We start from the raw sequence: 26,723 nt of genomic DNA on the forward strand, positions 1-26,723 counted from the left end.
AGGGAAACAGCGTCTCTCGTCAGCAAACCAGAGAGCCACGGTAACGCTGAACGTGGGTGTGTGTGGGTGTGTGGAGTGTGTGGAGTGTGGGGAGTGTGTGGGTGTGTGTGGAGTGTGTGGGGAGTGTGTGGGTGTGTGTGGAGTGTGTGTGGAGTGTGTGTGGAGTGTGTGGAGTGTGTGGGGTGTGTGGAGTCTGTGGGGTGTGTGGAGTGTGTGTGGGGTGTGTGTGGAGTGTGTGTGGAGTGTGTGTGGAGTGTGTGTGGAGTGTGTGGGGTGTGTGGGGTGTGTGGAGTGTGTGGGGTGTGTGGAGTCTGTGGGGTGTGTGGAGTGTGTGGGGTGTGTGTGGGGTGTGTGTGGAGTGTGTGTGGAGTGTGTGTGGAGTGTGTGTGGAGTGTGTGTCTACATGCAGTCGGCGACGTTACTGGAGCCCTGGCCGACGTCCCGAATCTGACTGATGTGAGTGGAACACACTGCGACTCCGGCTCCGGCCCGACAGTGAGACACCGAGCCAACCAGCTCCCATCTGGAGGAAAACACACACACACACGCGCGCACACAGACACACACACACACACACACACGCACGCACAAACACACAGACAGACAGACACACACACAGAGACACACACACAGACACACACAGACACACACACAGACACACAGACACACAGACACACACACAGACACACACACAGACACACACACAGACACACACACACACACACACACACAGAGACACACACAGACACACACACAGACACACACACAGACACACACACAGACACACACAGACACACACACAGACACACACACAGACACACACACAGACACACACACAGACACACACACAGACACACACACAGACACACACACACACACAGAGACACACACAGACACACACACACAGACACACAGACACACACAGACACACACAGACACACAGAGACACACAGAGACACACACACACACAGACAGAGACAGACACACACAGAGACACACACACACAGAGACACACACACACAGAGACACACAGAGACACACACACACAGAGACACACAGAGACACACACACACAGAGACACACACACACAGAGACACACACACACACACAGACACACACAGACACACAGAGACACACACACACACAGACAGAGACAGACACACACACACAGAGACAGACACACACACACACAGACACACAGACACACACAGACACACACAGACACACACACAGACACACACACAGACACACACACAGACACACACACAGACACACACACAGACACACACACACACACAGAGACACACACAGACACACACACACACAGACACACAGACACACACAGACACACACAGACACACAGAGACACACACACACACAGACAGAGACAGACACACACAGAGACACACACACACAGAGACACACAGAGACACACACACACAGAGACACAAAGAGACACACACACACAGAGACACACAGAGACACACACACACAGAGACACACACACACAGAGACACACACACACACACAGACACACACAGACACACAGAGACACACACACACACAGACAGAGACAGACACACACACACAGAGACAGACACACACACACAGACACACAGACACACACACAGAGACACACACACACAGACACACACAGAGACACACAGAGACACACAGAGACACACACAGAGACAGACACACACAGAGACACACACACACAGAGACACACAGAGACACACACACACAGAGACACACACACACACACACACACACACACAGAGAAACAGCAGCTGAGTCCACCTGATTCAGGAAACCGCACCCCTGCCCAGCTCGATCTCTCACCTGTTCATGCGCGGCTCGAAGGCCTCCACTGTGTTCAGGTAGATGTTTCCGTTGTGGCCCCCGACGGCGAAGACACGCCCCATCACCGTGGCGACGCCGACTCCGCCCCTCGGTGTGGTGAGCTCTGCCACATACTCCCAGCGGCTCGTCCTGGGGTCGAAGCGCTCGACGGAGCTCAGCGGAGAGTTATCGTCAAAACCCCCTTCACACACACACACACACACACATCCCAGCGCAGCTCGGGTCACACGAGGTAGAAAATTCAGAAGATCAAATACACATTCTGATCTTTACCGACAACGTAGAGGCATCCGTTGAGTTCGCTGACTCCGTTCCCAGCGCGCCGCTGCCCCATCTCCCGCACATCGGTCCACTTGTTGAGATGAGGGTCGAAGCGCTCCACGCTGGACAGCGACGCAACGCCATCATTTCCCCCGACCGCGTACACAAAACCCTGACCAACACAGCACATCCACAAATCACATCTCTAACCTGCAACACTCATAAAGAGAAGGAATGAAAACAATGTTGTTTAAAGAAAATTGTACCTAAAGTGCAATCTTCCTTGCAAAAAAACAAAGCAAGATCAGATCTATTTTGACGTTCAGTATCACGTTTGTCCTGTCCATTGCTATGGTTATCACATTTTCAGATTCAATCACACATTTAAATATGGTTGTCAATGCAGCAACTTTGCAGTGTGTAGCTAGAAGCATCAGAAATAAAACATTCACTCGCTCGCTTTATGGGTCATAAAGCGAGCTGTCAATCATCGAGCGTTGCACTCTTGTGGAAACATCCGTTATATCAATGAAATTGTCTATATTGCACAATGAATTTCCTATTTATCTTGTTGTTAGTATAATGAAAAGATTTGTGAGCATGCCAAAAAAAAACTCCAGTGTTTCAAGTGTTAGAGTGGATTCTGACTAACTCTGTACAATTATGACTGTTTCCCCTGTCAGGTCAGAGCGAGCCGGGGCTAACAGCGGGTCAGAGCGAGCCGGGGCTAACAGCGGGTCAGAGCGAGCCGGGGCTAACAGCGGGTCAGAGCGAGCCGGGGCTAACAGCGGGTCAGAGCGAGCCGGGGCTAACAGCGGGTCAGAGCGAGCCGGGGCTAACAGCGGGTCAGAGCGAGCCGGGGCTAACAGCGGGTCAGAGCGAGCCGGGGCTAACAGCGGGTCAGAGCGAGCCGGGGCTAACAGCGGGTCAGGGTCGAGCCGGGGCTAACAGCGGGTCAGAGCGAGCCGGGGCTAACAGCGGGTCAGAGCGAGCCGGGGCTAACAGCCGTTTCAGAGCGAGCCGGGGCTAACAGCGGGTCAGAGCGAGCCGGGGCTAACAGCGGGTCAGAGCGAGCCGGGGCTAACAGCGGGTCAGAGCGAGCCGGGGCTAACAGCGGGTCAGAGCGAGCCGGGGCTAACAGCGGGTCAGGGCGAGCCGGGGCTAACAGCGGGTCAGAGCGAGCCGGGGCTAACAGCGGGTCAGAGCGAGCCGGGGCTAACAGCGGGTCAGAGCGAGCCGGGGCTAACAGCGGGTCAGAGCGAGCCGGGGCTAACAGCGGGTCAGAGCGAGCCGGGGCTAACAGCGGGTCAGAGCGAGCCGGGGCTAACAGCGGGTCAGAGTCGAGCCGGGGCTAACAGCGGGTCAGAGTCGAGCCGGGGCTAACAGCGGGTCAGGGCGAGCCGGGGCTAACAGCGGGTCAGGGCGAGCCGGGGCTAACAGCGGGTCAGAGTCGAGCCGGAGCTAACAGCGGGTCAGAGCGAGCCGGGGCTAACAGCGGGTCAGAGCGAGCCGGGGCTAACAGCGGGTCAGAGTCGAGCCGGGGCTAACAGCGGGTCAGAGTCGAGCCGGGGCTAACAGCGGGTCAGAGTGAGCCGGGGCTAACAGCGGGTCAGGGTCGAGCCGGGGCTAACAGCGGGTCAGAGCGAGCCGGGGCTAACAGCGGGTCAGAGCGAGCCGGGGCTAACAGCGGGTCAGAGTCGAGCCGGGGCTAACAGCGGGTCAGGGTCGAGCCGGGGCTAACAGCGGGTCAGAGCGAGCCGGGGCTAACAGCGGGTCAGAGCGAGCCGGGGCTAACAGCGGGTCAGAGCGAGCCGGGGCTAACAGCGGGTCAGAGCGAGCCGGGGCTAACAGCGGGTCAGAGCGAGCCGGGGCTAACAGCGGGTCAGAGCGAGCCGGGGCTAACAGCGGGTCAGAGGCGAGCCGGGGCTAACAGCGGGTCAGAGCGAGCCGGGGCTAACAGCGGGTCAGAGCGAGCCGGGGCTAACAGCGGGTCAGAGCGAGCCGGGGCTAACAGCGGGTCAGAGCGAGCCGGGGCTAACAGCGGGTCAGAGCGAGCCGGGGCTAACAGCGGGTCAGAGCGAGCCGGGGCTAACAGCGGGTCAGAGCGAGCCGGGGCTAACAGCGGGTCAGAGCGAGCCGGGGCTAACAGCGGGTCAGAGCGAGCCGGGGCTAACAGCGGGTCAGAGCGAGCCGGGGCTAACAGCGGGTCAGAGCGAGCCGGGGCTAACAGCGGGTCAGAGCGAGCCGGGGCTAACAGCGGGTCAGAGCGAGCCGGGGCTAACAGCGGGTCAGAGCGAGCCGGGGCTAACAGCGGGTCAGGGTCGAGCCGGGGCTAACAGCGGGTCAGGGTCGAGCCGGGGCTAACAGCGGGTCAGGGTCGAGCCGGGGCTAACAGCGGGTCAGTTAGGGTTAGGGCTTTTTTATCACATGCGACTGCATTAATCCGGTATCAACAAAGGCACAGAGACGAGACAGATAAAACATGAAACAGAATAAATACACAATTATAATTATATTTGATTTGTCTACGTTGTTCAAGCAGTCTGTTTAGCATACAAGGCCTTTAGCTTTTTTTTTATATGGTGATCAGAAGTTATTTCAAGCACTTGCTGGTGTCTGAAAGTGAGTTGAGCTGACAATTGTTTAAAATTACTTGAATGTTTAAGTTAGCGGGTACCCTGATAACATGGGAAATGAGCAACGGAGCATCTCTGTTTGTAACCACTCCTCAAGCCCCAGTTGGCCCGCTTTGGAACAAGGTATTCGGCGGGCACAAAAGCACTGGCCGTTGGCCCAGAGGAAGCCCGACGAGCCACAGAAGTGAGAGTGGAAACACGTATAGCCCTGGCGCGCACTAGCAGCTCGCATTTGGCCGACAGTGGAAACACGGCTGTTATGAACTTGTTTTGTTGTGGCTTTCGTACCCCGAGCGCCACAGAACCAACACCTCCTCTGGGCGTGTTCATGGGGGCGACGGAGCTCCAGCGGTCAGACTCGATGTCATAGCGCTCCACATCACTGAAGCAGGAGTTATCATCCAGACCACCGATGGCGTAGATGGGACCGCCGAGAGCAGCTAGCGCAATCCCCCTCCTAATCAGAGAACACAGCATTACCTCTCATTACCCTTCGTCAACTGATTCAATACTTACAATATCTTCATTTTGCTGGACGGTTGGATAAAGCATATTTACAGATTAACACTATGAGTATAAAATTATAATTATAAAAATGAATTCAATATAAAAATGAATTAAAACTATACATTTTAAGAATAGTATTTCGAGCAAAACATTAGGTTGGTTTGTCATACCGTTTTGTGTTCATGGACGCTTTCATCATCCACTTGTTGGTGAGTGGATCAAACATCTCCATGTTCCCGAGGTGCTCATTGCCATCATGGCCACCAACAGCATAAACTTTCCCTGTAAATTGATGAAGGTGAAGATTTTAATCATAGGTTTGTGTAATTTGTTGTAAGCAGGTTTGATTATTCCATTTTTGTTTTTACTTGCATTCTGCTTCGCCCAACATTGCCTAAAAATGAAGAACAAAATCTGATTCATTTCTAACAGTGTTGGAAGGTGCAGATGTTCAGATCCATTATCCACTATCTTAAGCTGGACTCTGACGGTATTTTCTTCTAGATCTGCTGTACAGCCGAAACAAACTTTGTTGCACTATTTTCCTGCTATCACTGTAAAGCTACTTTGAAACAATCTGTATTGTAAAAAGCGCTTTATAAATAAAGGTGACTTGACATGTACAGTAGAGTCTAAAGCATAAGATATAAATCGCACAGCCCTAGTTCATATAGCCTCTCTCTAGTTACAATACTTCTACGCTGATGTTTAAACCTACAAATCTAAAGGCCACCTGAAAAAGGACATAAGTGAAAGTATCTCTTAACAACAAATAAAATATTTTCATCTTTGAATCATTCTTTTACAAACTTTCTTCTCTATAAATCACTGCTTTTATTTGCTTTTCATATCTTTCTCACCTGCCACTGAAATCACTCCCACGTGTCTCCGTCTGCTGTTCATTTCAGGGCCGAAGAACCAGCTGTTTTTACTGATGGAGTAACACTCGATACTGCGGAACGGGTCACCGGATCCCCCCCGTCCCCCAACACAGAACAACACACCTGTCAAAAGTATAGCAGGTTCCCAGAGGTTTAAATGTCGAATGATAGAAAAGACTAAACTACACAAGTGTGAAAAAGAAGCAGGGCCGAATGTCCTGACCTGCGGTGTGTTTGCGGTGTGTCGTACGGATTGAATACTCAAAGTCAGGAACGCTCTTGTTACTAAGGTGCAAATGATAGTTGCGAGCCTCATCCAAAAGATCTCTGCAGTTCAGATTGGCCTTGATCATCTCCTCTTTGGCAACAGTGGATGTGAGGAAATCCACCGGCAGCAGAGGAAGACGCACCTGTGTGAGAAAAGCCCATCAGATCAGGATGCTTCTATAAGATTAAGAAAAAATCTGAAAATATAAACTAGCATGAATACAAGTGCCTTTCAATAAATTTGCTAACAAGACCTCAAAAAGATCCAAGCCTGTTTCTGAATCTGTACATGGTTACACAGGGAAACTGGACTGTGCGGCACACTTCAACATTTGACCATGTTTCCACAGGTCCAGCCATACTGACACTTCTGTTGGACTTCACAGGGCTCTAGACTGCAACCAAATGTGATAATTTGAGAAGGTGGGGGTCGCATTTATACAGGCGCATGGTCAAGCACTCAAACGATGCCTGGCTACCTGCACTTTCATTTATAGCCGTCCGCAAGCGTGAGTGACGCATGAGCAGCGAGTATTTTTTTCCGGCGTGCATTTTAACCAATGAGTGCATTCACACTGGGAGCAGGAGCAGCGTATGTGCATCAAGCAGGAGCAGGAGCACAAACTGGAACAGGAGCAGGAGGTGGAACAGGAGCAGGAACAGGAGCAGGAACATGAACAGGAGCAGGAACATGAACAGGAGCAGGAACATGAACAGGAGCAGGAACAGGAGCAGGAGCAGGGGCTGAAGCAGCAGCAAGAGCTGGAGCAGGAACAGGAGCAGGAGTAGGAGCAGGAACAGGAGCAGGAGCAGGAACATGAACAGGAGCAGGAACAAGAACAGGAGCTGGAGTAGGAGCAGGAACATGAACAGGAGCAGGAGCAGGCACAGGAACAGGAACAGGACCAGGGCCTGAAGCAGCACCAAGAGCTGGAGCAGGAACAGGAGCAGGAATATGAACAGGAGCTGAAGCAGCAGCAAGATCAGGAACAGAAGCAGCAGCAGGAGCAAGAACAGGAACAGGAGCAGGAGCAGGAGCAAGAACAGGAACAGGAACAGGAGCAGGAACAGAAGCTGAAGCAGCAGGAGCGGGAGCAGGAAAAGGAGCAGGAACAGGAGCAGGAGCAGGAGCAGGAGCAGGAACAGGAGCTGAAGCAGCACCAAGAGCAGGAGTGGGAGAAGGAGCAGGAACATGAACAGGAGCTGAAGCAGCAGCAAGAGCAGGAGTGGGAGCAGGAACAGGAGCTGAAGCAGCACCAAGAGCTGGAGCAGGAACAGGAGCAGGAACATGAACAGGAGCTGAAGCAGCAGCAAGAGCAAGAACAGGAACAGGAGCAGGAGCAGGAAAAGGAGCAGGAACAGGAACAGAAGCTGAAGCAGCAGGAGCGGGAGCAGGAAAAGGAGCAGGAGCAGGAGCAGGAGCAGGAGCAGGAACAGGAGCAGGAGCTGAAGCAGCACCAAGAGCAGGAGTGGGAGAAGGAGCAGGAACATGAACAGGAGCTGAAGCAGCAGCAAGAGCAGGAGCAGGAGCAGGAACAGGAGCAGGAGCAGGAACAGGAGCTGAAGCAGCACCACGAGCAGGAGTGGGAGAAGGAGCAGGAACATGAACAGGAGCTGAAGCAGCAGCAAGAGCAGGAGTGGGAGCAGGAGCAGGAGCAGGAACAGGAGCTGAAGCAGCACCAAGAGCTGGAGCAGGAACAGGAGCAGGAACATGAACAGGAGCTGAAGCAGCAGCAAGAGCAAGAACAGGAACAGGAGCAGGAGCAAGAGCAGGAGCAGGAAAAGGAGCAGGAACAGGAGCAGGAACATGAGCAGGAACAGAAGCTGAAGCAACAGGAGCGGGAGCAGGAAAAGGAGCAGGAACAGGAACAGGAACAGGAACAGGAACAGGAGCAGGAGCAGGAACAGGAGCAGGAGCAGGAGCAGGAGCAGGAACAGGAGCTGAAGCAGCAGCAAGAGCAGGAGTGGGAGCAGGAACAGGAGCTGAAGCAGCAGCAAGAGCAAGAGCAGGAACAGAAGCAGGAACAGAAGTAGGAACAGGAGCAGGAACAGGAGCCGGAAGAGGAGCAGGAACAGGAGCAGCAGCAAGAGCAGGAACAGAAGCAGGAACAGGAGCAGGAACAGGAGCCGGAAGAGAAGCAGGAATAGGAGCAGCAGCAAGAGCAGGAACATGAACAGGAGCCGGAAGAGAAGCAGGAATAGGAGCAGCAGCAAGAGCAGGAACATGAACAGGAGCCGGAAGAGAAGCAGGAATAGGAGCAGCAGCAAGAGCAGGAACATGAACAGGAGCAGGAACAAGAACAGGAACAGGAGCAGGAACAGGAGCTGAAGCAGCAGCAAGAGCAGGAAAATGAACATGAACAGAAGCAGGAATAGGAGCAGGAACAGGAACACCAGGAGCAGGAACATAAACAGTAGCAAGAGCAGGAGCAGGAACAGGAGCTGAAGCAGCAGCAGGAGCAAGAGCAAGAGCAAGAGCAAGAGAAGGAGCATGAGCATGAGCATGAGCAGGAGCAGGAGCAGGAGCAAGAGCAAGAGCAAGAGCAAGAGCAAGAACAAGAGGAAGAGCAAGAGAAGGAGCAGGAGCAGGAGCAGGAGAAGGAGCAGGAGCAAGAGCAAGAGCAAGAACAAGAGGAAGAGCAAGAGAAGGAGCAGGAGCAGGAGCAGGAGCAGGAGCAAGAGCAAGAGCAAGAGCAAGAGAAGGAGCAGGAGCAGGAGCAGGAGCAAGAGCAAGAGCAAGAGCAAGAGCAAGAACAAGAACAAGAGCAAGAGCAAGAGCAAGAGCAGGAGCAGGAGCAAGAGCAAGAGCAAGAGCAAGAACAAGAGCAGGAGCAAGAGCAGGAGCAGGAGCAAGAGCAAGAGCAAGAGCAAGAGCAAGAGCAAGAACAAGAGCAAGAGCAAGAGCAGGAGCAAGAGCAAGAGCAAGAACAAGAGCAGGAGCAGGAGCAGGAGCAGGAGCTGAAGCAGCAGCAAGAGCAGGAACATAAACAGGAGCATGTGAGCAGCAGTGAAGCAGGGGTTTTGGCCGAGTCTATTTTTGCTGCGCAGCTCCTGCAGACTTTTGATGGACAAAATAAATATGATTTCACACGTCTCCAATTCCCATGTCGCATGTCTAGTGTGTTTTAACAAGAACTGGAGTATGTCAGAAAAGAAAATGAAGAATCAAATATATTTATAGAAGATTTACCCATTTAAACTAGTTTTTAATTATTCAGTTTGGGTGAAAGTGTGGTGTTAAAAAAACTACAGCCAGAAAATATATATTTACTTTTTTTAGTTCATTAAAATACAGACAGGAAGCCTATATAGGCTCTAGCTCAACCCAAATCAAACCCGTGTCATGAAACAACATGATCAGAGATTTTTTCTTGGTTGTGTTTGTTGTTTACCAATTACATGTGATTGTACACACCTCATATTAATAAACTTTGGATATTATCAAGTTTATAAGTGACCAACTTAAAAAAATAGATATAGTTGTGTTTGTAAAGAAATGCTCACTTATGTAGCTTTAAGCTTCTGCTGCTGTACAAACGCTTCCAGTGTGAATCCTCTCGCACATCTGCAGTGATGATGTAGTTACGCTTACGTGAAGCTCAACCTTGTGGCGTGAAACGGCCGTTTTAGGGACTTATCTAATATAATAAACTTGTACAATGTGTGTTGGGATCTGCTGGATTTGCATGGAAGCAGGATCTGGCAGGATATTACAGCAGGTCAAGTTTATTTATTGAAAAGACCTTGCAAAACATGAGTGGCTCACCTGAGACATGATCTGATCCAGCCAGATGTCGTGGTGCTTCGGATTAGCTTTCAGCCACTTGACCGCGGCGTTGTACACTTGAGTCTCGGACTGAATGTTGAGGTCGCTGGAGGCCAGCAGTGTCTTCAGGTGCTGTGGTGAAACGCAGATGAAATCCTCACACTCCACCACTTCGCTAAAATGCTCACACGCGTACCGGTCGGCCATGTCCATCAGATCCACCCTGTTGTGACTCTCTGCAAACGTGCGAACGGCCAGGCAGTTGGAGGGGTGGAAGTGAGCCTTCATGTACTCGCAGCAAGCGCGTGCGATCAGCTCCACCTGCAGGATACAGGCGGCGTACAGCAGCGGCTGAACGTTATCCACCGTCAGCGTCAGCCGCGACGAGTACGCGAATCCCACCAGGTCCTGGATGGCGTCAGCGTCGAAATCCCGGATCTCAATCAGGTCCTGTTTGGCCTCGGCCATGTCTGAGAGGAACATGGCACGGAAGTATGGAACAACGCAGGCCAGAACTAGTTTGTGACATGGTATGAGTCTGTTTCCAACCTTCGGGGAAAAAGAAAAGGGAGACATTTAGGATGAGATGATTGTGACACGGACCTCACGCTGTTCCGTACCTTCAGAGTGACGTCACACAGTTCTCCGTTCTCATAGAACTGTCGGAGCGAGTTGTGGAAGTCCTTCCAGGCCTCTTGGGCTTCGAACACGAACGACCCGTCCACCTCGCCCTCGCTGTTCGACGAGCGTTTCTGCTGCTTCCCATGTTCAGACAGCATGTCTCGCTCACACACGCCAACACCTGCACATACACACATGCGTTTACGGTCTGTAAATGGACAGAATTCTGGACACACTTCGGTTAAAGACTGGCAGACAGAATCTCCTCTGAGCACAAAACACACTGACATCCAACACAATACCATACATCACAAATGAGTCGAGTGTTAAATCCCAAAATTGACATGCTGTTCGTATAAACGGCTCCTCGTAATGGATTTCATAATAGACACACACACACACACACACTAGGGCTGCACTATTAATCGCTATTTACATGTAATCGCACTTAAACCGATTTGGCTTATCACGATTTTAAAATGCAATGCTGTGATTATTAGTTATGCGCAGCTTGTCAGTGATGATCGGCTCTGTAAACACTGCGAGTTCGAGTCGCTTATAACGTATAACGTGAAAAAGCAACACGCGTCAAACATCTTTCCAAACATGAGAAGCATTTATGAACCTCTTGTCCCACAAAAGACAACATTTAATAACATGCTTTTCCTCCAAAATCACTTCATCAGGACAGTTGAGCTCGTCCTCCTGTGAGATGATGCGCTTCTCACACAGAATAAGGCAGTCGTGTGTTCATTAGACATGTTTAATCAAAGCGTTTCAATCTTCTGTTTATTCAGATACAGAGAGTCTGATGCCGATAGAGATTTCCTGGAATGATGTGTGTTATCGTACTTCTACAGTGGGGCATATTTAGCGTGTCTGTGTGAGAGCGCACTCTGGTGTTCAGATGGATATGTGGTGTGTGTGTGTGTGTGTGTGTGTCACCCTCTGGTGTTCAGAGGGATATGTGGTATGTGGTGTGTGTGTGTGTGTGTGTGTGTGTGTGTGTGTCGCCCTCTGGTGTTCAGATAGATATGTGGTGTGTGTGAACACCGCTCTTCTGTTCCGATCTTTTGTTCCGATTACAACTTCTATTGAAATCAGAAGTTGTAATCGTGATCGCGGAAATTATAGGGCCCTAAGTTCTGAGACCGCTCTCATCAGAGTCTCAAATGATCTGCTCTTATCATCCGATCGTGGTTGTATCTCTTTATTAGTGTTACTCGATCTTAGTGCTGCATTTGATACTATTGACCACAACATTATTTTAAATAGACTAGAAAACTATGTTGGCATTAGTGGAGTTGCACTAGCATGGTTTAAATCATACTTATCTGACCGTTATCAGTTTGTAGCAGTAAATGAAGAGATGTCTTATCGATCACAAGTTCAGTATGGCGTACCACAAGGCTCAGTACTAGGACCGTTGCTGTTCACTTGTGCTACACACACACACACACACACACACACGCTACACACACACACTCTCTGTACATGCTACACACACACACACACACACACACACACACACACGCTACACACACACACTCTCTCTGTACATGCTACACACACACACACACGCTACCCTTAGGAGATATCATTAGGAAGCATGGCATTAGTTTTCACTGTTATGCTGATGATACTCAGCTGTATATTTCTTCACGCTCTGACGAAACTTACCAATCCACAAAATTAACGGAATGCATAGCCGATATAAAAAAACTGGATGACTAGTAATTTCCTACTGCTTAACTCTGAAAAAACAGCGATTGAACAAAAAACTTCCTCACGTAATAACCTAGAATACTGACTAACACTTGATGGCTGCTCTGTCAAGTCCTCGTCGTCGGTTAGAAACGTGTGTGTGTGTGTGTGTGTGTGCTCTTTGATACCAATCTTTCATTTGAAAGTCACGTGTCTAGTATCTGTAAAACCGCATTCTACCATCTAAAAAACATATCTAAATTACGCCATATGCTCTCAATGACGAATGCGGAACAATTAGTTCATGCGTTCATGACATCAAGGCTAGATTACTGTAATGCTCTACTGGGTGGTTGCCCTGCACGCTTAATAAACAAACTCCAGCTGGTCCAAAACGCAGCAGCTCGAGTTCTTACCAGAATCAGGAAATATGACCATATTAGCCCGGTTCTGTCAACACTGCATTGGCTCCCTATTAAACATCGTATAAATGATAAAATATTGTTGATTACTTACAAAGCACTAAATGGTTTAGCTCCCAGTACTTGAGCGAGCTCTTAACGCATTATAGTCCTTCACGTCTATTGCAATCTCAAAACTCCGGCCAGTTGATAATACCTAGAATATCTAAATCGACTGCTGGCGGGAGATCCTTTTCCTATTTAGCACCAAAACTCTGGAACAGTCTTCCTACCATTGTCCGGGAAGCAGACACACTCTGTCAGTTCAAAGCTAGACTAAAAACACATCTCTTTGGCCTAGCATACACATAACACACTATAGACTTCTATAATTCAATGTTAGACTGCATAGATTAGGTCAGCCGGAACTGGGAACACTTCCCATAAATCCTGATGTACTCGCTACATCATAAGAAGAATGGCGTCTACGCTAATATTAGTCTCTCTGTTTATCCCGAGGTTTACCGCAGTCCGCCGGATCCAGGCCGGATCCTGTAGAATAAATAACTTTATTCTACAGCTGCCATAAAGCCAAGACAATCTGTTACTTTAATTTCCTATTATCACTGTAAAGCCACTTTGGAACAATCTACATTGTTAAAAGCGCTATATAAATGAAGATGACTTGACACGCAAACAGACACACACATACGCGCCCACACAAACAAACTCACAAACAGACACACACAGACACACTCTCTCACTCACACACACAAATGCAGAGATAATTCTTCGTTCAAGATTCACAGTGCAGTGATTTTTTAAAAACTGAGAAACAGACTCTTTTAACAGATTCAAACAGATCATAACTATATCAATCATAAACATGTTCAGATGATCATAACTATATCAATCATAAACATGTTCAGATGATCATAACTATATCAATCATAAACATGTTCAGATGATCATAACTATATCAATCATAAACATGTTCAGATGATCATAACTATATCAATCATAAACATGTTCAGATGACCATCACTGACCGTCAGAAACATTTAAGTACAATAAAGATTTCATGCCGTCTATTGTTACATGCGGTCTTTTGAAAGCTGGGATTTGATCAGATATTACATAAATTACACTTTATCCCTTCAAGGAATAAGACTACACAAATACATACATATATTATTTGAAATTAACGAGATCATCATCGTCAAAGACACTGAATGTTATCAATGAATAAGCCATTTTATGTAGTTTTTATTGTATGAGTAATCACTTCAAAGTTGTTGGACAATTTTCGTGAATATTCCGTATACATTCATTTTAACAAGTTTTTGTTTTCTGTAGTAAAACAAAACACGACAGCACTAGCTAAAATGTCAACACAACAAACAAGACGGATTCAAGTACATGAACTGACAGAGATTAGCCTTTCTGACGGTTCGACGTTAAAGAAAACTTAATTTGAATTAGATGTGTGAATTGTAATGTTTTTGTCGATGTTTTACCACATTTTCAGCAGCAGCTGCAGAACTCACGATGAACCACGGCGGAACTTCCGCGTTCTGAAGCGCTATGAACTCTGGGAATTGGAGTCCAAAGGAAACGTCAATCAAAATCAGTCCGTTTGAGAACCCATCTGACAGCTTGCTGGAACCAGAGCCACGTAGAGAAAAGATGGACCGTTGTAGAAAAGTGAAGCCGCCAATTAGTGACGGGAAACTTAGGCTTTCCCCTCAACTGTATCGTCCAATGGTTAATTACTCGAGGCTTTTCAACACGCTTCACACTAACGACATCTGGTGGACAATCGGCCTTTTGCGTCCCAGATGACCCAGACATGTTTGATTGTTTCATAAAAAAATAAAACAAAAATAATAATAATTCAGTTTGTGTTACGAAAACTATATAAGGCAATACAACTATTTAACCTAATAATAGTCTTTCACATGCCATTACTTAGTTAATGTAGGCTTTTTTTTGCCAGAATATATTTATTGAGTTTTGTGCATACACAAACACAAGGCAAACAACCACAATGCCTATCAGAAAGCCATCCCTGTACAATGCAACAGCCTACAAATATTCACCACTTTTCTTTAAAATAAAAGATATAAAATAAAATAAATGAGTTGTACAAATCAAGTGATACAAATGATTGTCCAGAAGTGAACTGCAGTGTCCACACATCTCAGTCATTGTCATCTGTTAAATCCAAATCTTTGGCATATTCAATAAAAGTATTCCAGATATTCTCAAATAGTTCTTGTTAGCCTTTTAGCACATATGTAATCCTCTCTAGGGCAGAGCAGACAGCATCTGCCGGAACCAGAAAGTGCCTCTTGGTCTACATGTTTTTTTTCCAAAATAAAGCTATACATCTTTTGGCATTAAGCAGACTAAGGTCTATAAATGTACGTTCATTTTCATTGATGGTTGTCCATCAATAATGTCTCTTATTTCTTCCCAAAAGAGTGTAATTTTTGTACAATGCCACATACAGGGAACCAGTGTTCCTTTACATTGGTTACACTTTGAACACACATCAGGAATGTTTCCATTATATCGACAGAGTTCCACTGGTGTCACATATGTTCGCATTAACCATTTAAATTGATAATGTAGGCTATTAAATGTGAATAAAATAAATGTGAGTCTAAGAATAAATGCATGAAAAAAAGAATACATTTACAAATTAGTTTGTTTTTGTTGTACTGTTGTGTTCTACACAGTGTTGGGAAGGTTACTTTGGAAGTGTAATAGGTTACAGATTACAAGTTACAAGTAATACGTAGTGTAACTACCGTATTTCAATTACTTTATGAAAGTAAAATATAAAGATAAAGCATCTTTGATTGGCAGCTGGTGGAGGCGTTGCTGAAAACACAAATCAAGCCTGTGTTTACATGAGATGCACAAACTCTGAAGAGCAACAGTGACACAGATCACTGAACATCAGCGAGTGTAATGATTGTAGTTCAGTACTTTTAATTCTATTAATTATACATTTTATTTCTGCAATAGGGCCTTATGAACTGGCAAAATTGTTTAATGTAGACTATAGATTTCTTATCCAACAGTGTTTCGGTTAGAGATCTTCTGTCTGAAAGAATCATTGTAAATGTTTTCATTCTCCTCAAACTAATGAAGTGCAGATTCATTGATTCTGATGGTCATGTTGAACTGGTTAATGCAGAGAGATGTGACTCTAATGAATACTTTAATAAAGCGCTGTCAGAGCAACTCATTAAAGCCATGAGTGAAAGCGCTCTCCTGTTATCAACCATCAGCTTGTTAGAAAAAGTTAGGAAAGTAAGAAGAAAAAAAGAAAAAAATCTTTCCTTTTCCTTTAAATCCTCGCTTGTCTGGCTTATGCTACTCCGAGTGAACTTTGTATTTTGAGCACTTCTTGTATTGTTTTTGCCTCTTCACGATGACTCGCTTGGTTTAGTCCTCAGTTGTAAGTCGCTTTGGATAAAAGCATCTGCTAAATGACTAAATGTAAGTTGAAATATCTTGAAATATCTTGGATTTGAATTGATGAATAGTAAATAGCTAGTCATGTTTTGGGGAAATGGACGTTTCTGTGCTCGAGATGGTCTGAGGAACATCACGAGCTGCTCTGTAAATATAGGCCAAAGCAATAAAAGTTAATGAAGTAGAACAGCTAACGAGGAAAACCTTCAGTTTATGACAGTAGATGATCTCTCATATCAGGAAGGCACACGAAAAGCAGTGACATTATTTTTAAGAGATCCTTTATCTCACTGTCAGTTGGTTTATTGAACGATTTTATTTTTGTGATTAATATATTTTTGTCATGAATAACCTGTGAGGTGCCAAAGACAAATGAGAACAGATAATAAAGGATAATAAAGATTTATTCAATTCATATCCAAATGGATCCTGAGAAAAGGGTCTTCAGTCCTCAATATAAGTCGACTGAACTCAGTCACCCGAAAAAAGGGAATAAGGCACCAAAACTACAGTTTCTTTTCTTTTTTCACAAACACAATGTGACACACTAACACATTTTCAATTAAGATTCGGCAATTAATCAAATCAGACTTTTGCCCTTTATGAGTTTGATAAGGTTGTAGAAAACCAACCGAAACTCCCACTGCACAATCATGGGGTATAACATAAATAGATATAGTTTCATACTGATGGTTCATTTCTACAGTATTCTAATCAAAACATTTAAATCATCCTCTGGGTGTCAATCATCCTCTGGGTGTCAATCATCCTCTGGGTGTCAATCATCCTCTGGCTGTCAATCATCCTCTGGCTGTCAATCATCCTCTGGCTGTCAATCATCCTCTGGCTGTCAATCATCCTCTGGCTGTCAATCATCCTCTGAATCATCCTCTGGCTGTCAATCATCCTCTGGCTGTCAATCATCCTCTGGCTGTCAATCATCCTCTGAATCATCCTCTGGCTGTCAATCATCCTCTGGCTGTCAATCATCCTCTGGCTGTCAATCATCCTCTGGCTGTCAATCATCCTCTGGGAGTCAATCATCCTCTGGGAGTCAATCATCCTCTGGGTGTCAATCATCCTCTGGCTGTCAATCATCCTCCAGGTGTCAATCATCCTCCAGGTGTCAATCATCCTCCAGGTGTCAATCATCCTCTGGCTGTCAATCATCCTCTGGCTGTCAATCATCCTCCAGGTGTCAATCATCCTCCAGGTGACAATCATCCTCCAGGTGACAATCATCCTCCAGGTGTCAATCATCCTCCAGGTGTCAATCATCCTCCAGGTGTCAATCATCCTCCAGGTGTCAATCATCCTCCAGGTGTCAATCATCCTCCAGGTGACAATCATCCTCTGGGAGTCAATCATCCTCCATGTGTCAATCATCCTCTGGCTGTCAATCATCCTCCAGGTGTCAATCATCCTCCAGGTGACAATCATCCTCCAGGTGACAATCATCCTCCAGGTGTCAATCATCCTCCAGGTGTCAATCATCCTCCAGGTGTCAATCATCCTCCAGGTGTCAATCATCCTCCAGGTGTCAATCATCCTCCAGGTGTCAATCATCCTCCAGGTGACAATCATCCTCTGGGAGTCAATCATCCTCCATGTGTCAATCATCCTCTGCTGCTCTGGACCCGAGACGGGGAGGAAAAGGAATTACTGATGGAAACAGGAAACACTTGGTGCTCGAGTTAAAAAGTGCCGAAAGATTTGACCAATGAGGAGCCGCTATCGAGAACAAGCGGCCAACCAATCGACTGTTCTGAAAATAATTTCTGCACTTGATCAAAAATGATACAAGAAATATCTGCTAACACAAATAAATACAATAATACCTTTGCTCGCTGCCAAAAAAGGAGAAAAAGACAAAATCACATATTTGGCCAAACAACATCTGGATCAACATTAAAGAGAGACAATCATGAGAAAAGCTCCAGAGGTCAGAGGTCAGAGGTCAGGCCCATCGGCTGTATATGCAAACATCTCCAGCATCATTTTCTGTAACTACCACTGCTTCTCTAATGGGTCAAAGGTCACATGTGATGATATAAATACTAGAAATCAAAAACATTTGCATTGCAATTCTTGACACTAGATCTGATCAACTAACCGTAAGCAAATACAAAATAAAGGCACTTGCTGCTCTTACAGTGTCACTGTACAGTGTGTGTGTGTGTCACACAAAGCATTTAAACTGACACACACACACACACACACACGAGCTGGTGAGAAGAGAAGCTGCTGGACTTTGGGTTCATCAACACTTGTGTTGGAGCAGAAGAGGACCCGTGTCAGATGAGCAGGACGACCCGCGGGTTTGGGGAACATCGTCATGATCACGTTTCAGATGAAGAGTTTCAAGAGCTGTTGACGATCAATCTCTCTTCATCCTCCTCTCCTCCTCTGGGAATCAGGTGATCAGGGCTGGTTCTGGTTCTGTGTGGCGCGTCTGATCCGGTGGAGCCCGAGACGAATGTATGTCACTAACGAGATCATGGAGGCCGTCAGACTCAGAGGAGCGACGGATGAATCCAGCTCTCGCAGCAAACCTGCAGAAACACAACACTCATATCATTAACCAGAACCACACACACACACACACACACACCAGAACCAGAACCACACACACACACACACACACACACACACACACACACCAGAACCAGAACCACACACTCACACCCCAGAACCAGAACCACACACCAGAACCAGAACCAAACACAAACACACACACACACACACCCCCCAGAACCAGAACCACACACCAGAACCAGAACCAAACACACACACACACACACACCAGAACCAGAACCACACACTCACACCCCAGAACCAGAACCAAACACACACACACACACACACACACACACCAGAACCAGAACCACACACTCACACCCCAGAACCAGAACCAAACACACACACACACACACACACCAGAACCAGAACCACACACACACACACACCAGAACCAGAACCACACACTCACACCCCAGAACCAGAACCAAACACACACACACACACACACACCAGAACCAGAACCACACACTCACACCCCAGAACCAGAACCACACACCAGAACCAGAACCAAACACACACACACACACCCCAGAACCAGAACCACACACCAGAACCAGAACCAAACACACTCACACACCAGAACCAGAACCACATACACACACACACACCAGAACCACATACACACACCCACACTCACTCAACTAACCCCTGTCACTCTCTCACTCACTCACACACACTTCTCGGTTGTCCATCGAGATCCGATGATGACGTCCACGCCTTTAACGGTGAGATCTTTGATGACTAAACAGTCCTGTCCTGGACCCACAAGCTCTATGGCAGGTGGGGCATATGTATGTGATGGTGGTGGTGGTCACATTGGCTGCTATGGCTGCCTTTCTCCTGGCTCGCTTCTGCTGTTTTCTGGTTGTCCTCTCCATCTCTAGTGTACAAACCCCCTCTCCACATAGCTGTCGCCAGATGATGCGGTCAGCAGCAATATCCTCCAGATCCTCAGGTCTGATCTTACACTTTCTCAAGGCGTTCTTCATCTGATCTTTATAGCGCTTCTTCGGACCCCCAGCTGAGCGTTGACCATGATGTAACTGGCCATATAGTACCCTGCGGGGCAGACGACATGGGGGCATCCTTATCACATGCCCCAACCACTGCAGTTGGCGCTGGGTAATAATGGCCTCAGTACTTCTGCAGTTCGCCTTTTTAATAGGGATGCATCGATCCGATACTCAGTATCGGTATCGGCTCCGATACTGCCATTTTTGCCGGATCGGGTATCGGTCAGAGGAGGCCGATCCAAATCCGATATTGTGCGTATTATTCTGTGTTATTGTTAAGCCCCACAAAAGGCACAAAAACATTATCAAGTACCATAAAGTTTTCGTGCACTATCTTATAAGTGTTCTGAAGCCATTATATAGTATAATGTGAGATAAAAATTAATATTTAAGTCATTAAATTCAAGACCTCGTAAACTTTTTCCCTCCGCTGCGGCTGTCAGTCATTCTCCATTCAGCATTTAACAGCGCGTCGCGTTCTGTTACGACAGGCAACACGATGAAACTCTCCAAGATCAAGATGATTCAATGTTACTATTATTATTCTTGATCTGTAGATAAAGGTCTATGGTTTAGCATAAAACAACTTTATATTGCTGGACTTTATTGCTGTAACTAAATCATGTTACTTTCTACCGGGCGTCTGTTAGATCGCAACAGAGTAGCCTAGAGTCAGAGAGCACTATAATTGTTCTTCACGCGCACAGTAACTGAAATTTAAAACTGTTAAAAGAAAAGGCTCAATAAACGATTGCATAGATACTGTGTATAATACACTACGCATCGATATGTCTTTCCTTTGTGCTTTGAACTGTTCAATGCGGATTCGACGCGCTGCGCGCTGTGACTCCGTGTTGCTTCAAGCGCATCATTCTGCGCTCGGGATGCGCATAAGCGCTGTGTGCCGCACTGTATTGGATCCTTTCATAATCATATAATACTACTTTTGCGCAATGAAAGATTATTAATAGCCTTTCTTGTTCTGTCCTATCTATCATATGTTGCTGCCTCATTAAACAGCTGTTCTATACATTTAAAACATGTCTCAATTTTATAGTAGCCTATACAGGCTATATATAATAATTTATCTTTTTGATTTTTGTTATCTTGTTTTTCATGAATGTATTTTACAACAATACAAAGAGCAATGTGTAATGTTTGACCAGATTTAGTGTTACACTTATTGTCTCTTATTTGTTCCCCTAAATTTTCTTCACTAAATGTTCAGATTTTATACAATTATTGTGCACTCATGATTTTTCTAGACTAAATTGCACTGCTGAATTATCCACTAATCTAGTTTATTATAGCATTTTTGTCACAGATTATGATCATATATTTTTTGGATTTGTTGTTTTTCTTTAAAATTAAGTTGTCTGTGTTAAGTAGATTGTGTTTAACACACAAAAGAGTGATTATCAGTTCAACACACAGAGTTATAGAAATTCTACTTGATTTAAAAAAAAAACTGCACTGGTATCGGATTGGTATCGGTATCGGCCGATACTCAGAATTTTGGGATCGGATCGGATCGGTTTTGAAAAAGCGGTATCGTTGCATCCCTACTTTTTAAGTATTTCAGTGTGAGGTACCTGATTACGCCGGGTAATTCCCAGAATGCGCTGAAGGCAGCTTATGCGGGATTGCTCTAAGGACTTGATGTGACGGCAGTAGGTTACCCATGCTTCACAGCTATAGAGGAGGGTGGTGACACAGACCGCTTGGTATACGGCGACCTTTGTGGAGGGATGAAGGTTCTTATTATGAAAGACTCTGCATCGAAGTCTCCCAAAGGCAGCTGATGCCTGTTTAATTCGGCTCTGGATTTCATTGTCGATGCTGCTATCCTCAGAGAGAAAACTCCCCAGATATTTGAAAGATGGCACTACTGACAACTGTTCATCTCCAACAGTGAAGGCAGGAGATGTGGGTGGGACATTGGCAGACCACTTCTGTCCAGCCCCATCCTGCTGTACGCCCTCACCGCCACAGCAAGGACAGTTTGAAGATCCTCCGGAGTATGGGCCACAAAAGCACAATCGTCTGCATACTGTAGCTCCAGGACCTGCTCTCTGCTGATTTTTGTTGTTGCATGTAGCCTCCTAATGTTAAAGAGGTTGCCATCTAATCTGAAGTCCACTGCCACACCTCTGCTGTTTTCAATCTCATTGTGGAGAAGCTTGGTGACACACAGGAGGAAGATGTTAAAGAGCACTGGCGCTAACACACACCCCTGCCTCACCCCTGTGCGTACAGGGAATGGCTCAGACTCTTGTCCGCCTACGGTCACCCGAGCAGTCATCCCATCATGGAATTGGCGGAGGATGTTAACAAACTTATCTGGACATCCAAACCTGAGGAGGACATCCCATAAGAGCTCTCTTTGCACAGTGTCGAATGCTTTCGAGAGATCGACAAAGGCCATAAACGTCCTGATGTTGCTCCCGGCACTTTTCCTGAAGCTGCCGGGCTGTGAAGATCATGTCGATCGTGCTCCTGTTCTTTCTAAACCCACACTGTGATTCTTCCAGCATTGACTCAGTGATGTTGTTAATAAGCCTCTGATGCAGCACTTTGGCCATGACCTTAGCACCAGCTGAAGGAGTGATATGCCCCTGCTATTGCCGCATACAGCCTTGTCACCCTTGTTCTTGTAGATGACTACAATGTTTGCATCTCTCCATTGCCGTGGGATGTTCTCATCAGTTCAGGCCTTGGTGATGTACTGGTAGAGGGTGCGCATACATATGTACCCTCCCTCCTTCAGTAGCTCAGCAGGGATGTTATCAGCGCCAGGGGACTTGTTGTTCTTAAGGGAACGGACAGATGATAGAACCTCCTGGAAGGTTGGTGGTAGACTGAGATCTGGATGGGAGGAAGTTCAGGCAGTTCGTCCAGGATGGTGGGGTCTGCATCAGAGTCCTGATTAAGCAGGGTGTCAAAATGGTCAGCCCACCTCAGTAGGATACTATTCTGGTCCTTCAGAAGTGTTTGACCATCAGCTGTTTTCAGGGAAGTGACACAGCGATTTGTTGGACCGTAGATGGATTTGATAGCATTATAAAAATTATGCATGTATACTCACTCACTCAAATAACCCCTGCCACTCTCTCACTCACTCTCTCACACATACACACACACACACACACACACTCACTCACTCAAATAACCCCTGCCACTCTCTCACTCACTCTCACACACACACACACACACACACACACACACACACACACACAAAATGTCAATGAAATATTTTAATCTCTACTATTCCCGAACCTTTCATGACCTCAGTGTGTGACAGAAGTTTCCTGTGGGGACAAACCAGAGAATGTCTAATAGGAGAGAACTGGCACTGTCTGGTTACTTCCGGGTTCTGGGCTGGCTGCAGTGACACTCTCTGTCCATGCGGGGGCGCTGGCGGGCGAGTGCAGAATGAATGGGAGTCTATGGGGTTTCACCCCCAGAAATCCACTTTTCTCAGGATGTAATTTTTTGTCAAGTAATCTGAAAGTTGCATTCAAAAGGGAGGGCTAAGATAATACACTCAGCTGAAAACTGCATTTTTAAGTTCACGTATCTGTTCTAAAAATCTGTTCAAAAATGTGATGACGTCACATAATAGCAGAATGCTAGCGTGTTCCGGCCAACAACGGCCCAACCTGTAAGAAATCGAAAGGACATAAGTCCTCATTTATTCGACTTTTGGTCTATAATCTACCGGTATATTGAACTTGTGGAATCAACAATAAAATCTATGTTGTTTCAACGACAAGCAGGAGAAAGAGACACAGCCGTTAGCTCCATAAACTCCCATTCATTCTGCACTCGCCCGCGATCGCCTCCAGTGGAGCTCTAATGGAACTGCAACCAAGATGATACACAACGGGGCTAATAGGAAGTGCCAAGGCTCTCCGTAGACGGGCTTTGGACAAACCCACTCCTAAAGACAGATTTAGCTCAGCTTCCTGTGACCTTTGACCTTACCGGTGCCTGAGGTCATGAGGTCGTCGGCCTGCTCCCAGGTCTCGTGAGCGCTGAGGAAGAGGGTGGTGATGCTAACGTAAGACGCCGCCGCCTGCTGGATGTGCTGAGGAACGACGAGCGATCCGGATCCTGAGCTCACGGGAGACACGACTGAACTCCTGCAGGGCCACACACACACACACACACACACAGAGACCTCAAGAGCAGGAAACGCATCACTGCGCATCAATGGGGAGTGATGAGGACGCTCACTTGGACACGGAGGGAGACGCAGACCATGATGAGCTCTGAAAATAAACACACAGATCATGAGGCCGACAGTCTGAAGGAGTGTGAGGAGAAACTCAGAGAAGACTGAAGACACACACTCTGAAATGATCGGCGAGCGTCCGCGAGTATCTGAGCGCTGAATCCCGTCTGTAGCGGAACATGGCCATCTGGAGCAGAGACTGGCAGCGCAGACTGCAGAACACACACACACACACACACACCTTCACTGATACACACACACACACAACAGAGACTGGCAGCGCAGACTGCAGAACACACACACACCTTCACTGATACACACACACACACACCTTCACTGATACACACACACACACACCTTCACTGATACACACACACACACACCTTCACTGATACACACACACACACAACAGAGACTGGCAGCGCAGACTGCAGAACACACACACCTTCACTGATACACACACACACACACACACAGCAGAGACTGGCAGCTCAGACTAGAGAGCACACACACTCGCTGATTCACACACACACAACAGACTGGCAGCTCAGACTGCAGAACACACACACACACACAACAGAGACTGGCACTGCAGACTGCAGAACACACACACACCTTCACTGATACACACACACACACACCTTCACTCAGTGGCGGTTCTAGCCCATTTCAACTGGGGGGGCCAAGCTGGGGCCAGTTGTACTGTTAGAGGGGCCAGTTACATTTAGACCTTATTGTTGTCATATCATTTTCTGCACTGCTGCAGGCATTAACATGCAAAATACCATGTTTATAATCATTCAACAATGTATTTGCATTTCCATTATATTTTTACATTTGCATTATCAGTATTAGTCACAGTAACTGTAATAGACATGATGTCCTTCTTTCTCTTCATTTTGAGAACTATAGAGCAAAAGCAATGGGGACCAAGAAGCTTATTAATTCATTTACTGAAAATAACTGACTTGATATGTCTAACCGTTTACAGGGTTCCTGCACACTTTTTAAAGTCCAATTTAAGGCTTTTTAAGGCCTAAAGAAATCAAAATTAATACCGTACATTAGAGGTGTGCAATATTGACAAAAATATATTTCAACATTTTCAACATTTTGTTAATAATTAGATGATATTTTACTGATTGTGTTTTTGTGCTGGTGCCATGGCTGGTTTAGGCCTGTTGTTGACAGCTGACTCACGAAGATATTCATATTTTTCATATTCTATGCAGTGGTCAGTTCACAGCAGTGACAGAAATACATTTTTTAATTAAGAGGCAATATTTGCCACCTTAAATTGATTTCCAGGGGCATTTTCACCTATATATGGACATTTTTTCTAAACTTATTTAGAGTTATGCATCGCCTTTTATGTCAAATACTAACATTCAAATTATACAGTAATTATACTTGTTTATACAATAATACTTAATTATGCAATAATTATACAATACCACTGTTACCAGTCAAATTAATTAATTCAATCAAAATCCATCTTTGCAGTGCAGAGGTGACACAGAAGTGGCATTCATATATTTACACTCCATTTACAATTGCATAAATACATTTTTTAAATTTAAATCAATATTTAAATATGAAATGATTTCTAATTTTAACGTTTTAATTAAAGGATACTTTAAATATGAAACTAAAACCGCCAGTAGGCGGCGGCAAGTCCCTGTAAGAGGGATTCATTCATTCAAACGATTTGTTCAAACGGCCGATTCATTCGGGAAAGAAGCAAGTGATTCGTTCAAAACGCGGATTTCAGTCAAGAAATCATCGCTGTGTTGCATTGAGACTCACTACGGTTTCATTATGAAATTCTAGTCGGCGAAATAAAGGGAAAACAAACAATATTGACAATATTGTGTCTAAAAAGTAACTCCCAATGTTAACTTATTGTTAATTTAACTGTTGTATAACATAAATATCACAGTTGCAATTGTGCACGGGAAAACTGCACTCTTGCTGATGTGATATTCTAATATAAGAACATAATATGATATAAATATCATGGGGACATAGCCTATATGAACTGACACAGCAGTGAAAGGACGATAGACAAATGCTATGTCAGCTCACAGTGCCTCGTATAGGCTACAGTTAAAACAATGATTACAATATCATAATAGACAATACACATCGCACACCCGATACGCACATAAAGAATGAACTTACAACTGAACTGACATTTACCAGCTTTCTTCTTCTCTCCTCTCTCGCGTGCAGGAGACAGGCGTTATTCTGCCGCGATTCCCGCGAATGTGATGCGAATTGTCACGTGAAAATGCAAATCCACAAAGATAGAAAAATAAAAAATAATACGCATACAACGATAGCAAAAAACAGTTTTGTAAAAATTATTTCAAACTCCACATTTAGGGGGGCCAAGCTTTTTGTCACAGGGGCACGGGCCCCCCTGGCCCCCCCTCTAGAACCGCCACTGCCACTGATACACACACACACACACACAGCAGAGACTGGCAGCTCAGACTAGAGA

General features: G+C 46.2%; 2 protein-coding genes across 4 annotated transcripts in view; both read right to left on the reverse strand.

Moving 5' to 3' along the window:
• Window positions 1–10,992, reverse strand: klhl8 (kelch-like family member 8). Its single transcript, XM_056243035.1, has 10 exons — window positions 10,802–10,992; window positions 10,182–10,730; window positions 6,372–6,558; window positions 6,128–6,271; window positions 5,438–5,549; window positions 5,049–5,217; window positions 2,137–2,296; window positions 1,843–2,044; window positions 393–523; window positions 1–66 (listed from the first exon to the last, which is right to left on the reverse strand). The coding sequence occupies exons 1-9, from the start codon at window positions 10,958–10,960 to the stop codon at window positions 400–402; spliced, it is 1,806 nt and encodes a 601-aa protein (XP_056099010.1). The 5' UTR covers window positions 10,961–10,992; the 3' UTR covers window positions 1–66; window positions 393–399.
• A 7,799-nt stretch (window positions 10,993–18,791) lies between these two features.
• The window catches only part of aff1 (AF4/FMR2 family, member 1), a 64,759-nt gene continuing 56,827 nt past the window's right edge, over window positions 18,792–26,723 (reverse strand). For 2 of the 3 annotated variants that reach the window (XM_056243036.1, XM_056243037.1), the window contains 4 exons: window positions 24,339–24,432; window positions 24,223–24,257; window positions 23,971–24,128; window positions 18,792–18,945 (listed from right to left, as the gene is read on the reverse strand). In XM_056243036.1, the coding sequence (XP_056099011.1) occupies window positions 18,815–18,945; window positions 23,971–24,128; window positions 24,223–24,257; window positions 24,339–24,432 (418 nt within the window). In that variant the 3' untranslated portion in view covers window positions 18,792–18,814. The remainder of the gene's footprint in view (window positions 18,946–23,970; window positions 24,129–24,222; window positions 24,258–24,338; window positions 24,433–26,723) is intronic. The other variant, XM_056243038.1, reaches the window with a different exon arrangement.

The sequence above is a fragment of the Rhinichthys klamathensis genome, unplaced genomic scaffold (assembly GCF_029890125.1).
Source record: "Rhinichthys klamathensis goyatoka isolate OS25496 unplaced genomic scaffold, OSU_Roscu_1.1 h1tg000770l_1, whole genome shotgun sequence".
Taxonomy (NCBI): domain Eukaryota; kingdom Metazoa; phylum Chordata; class Actinopteri; order Cypriniformes; family Leuciscidae; genus Rhinichthys; species Rhinichthys klamathensis.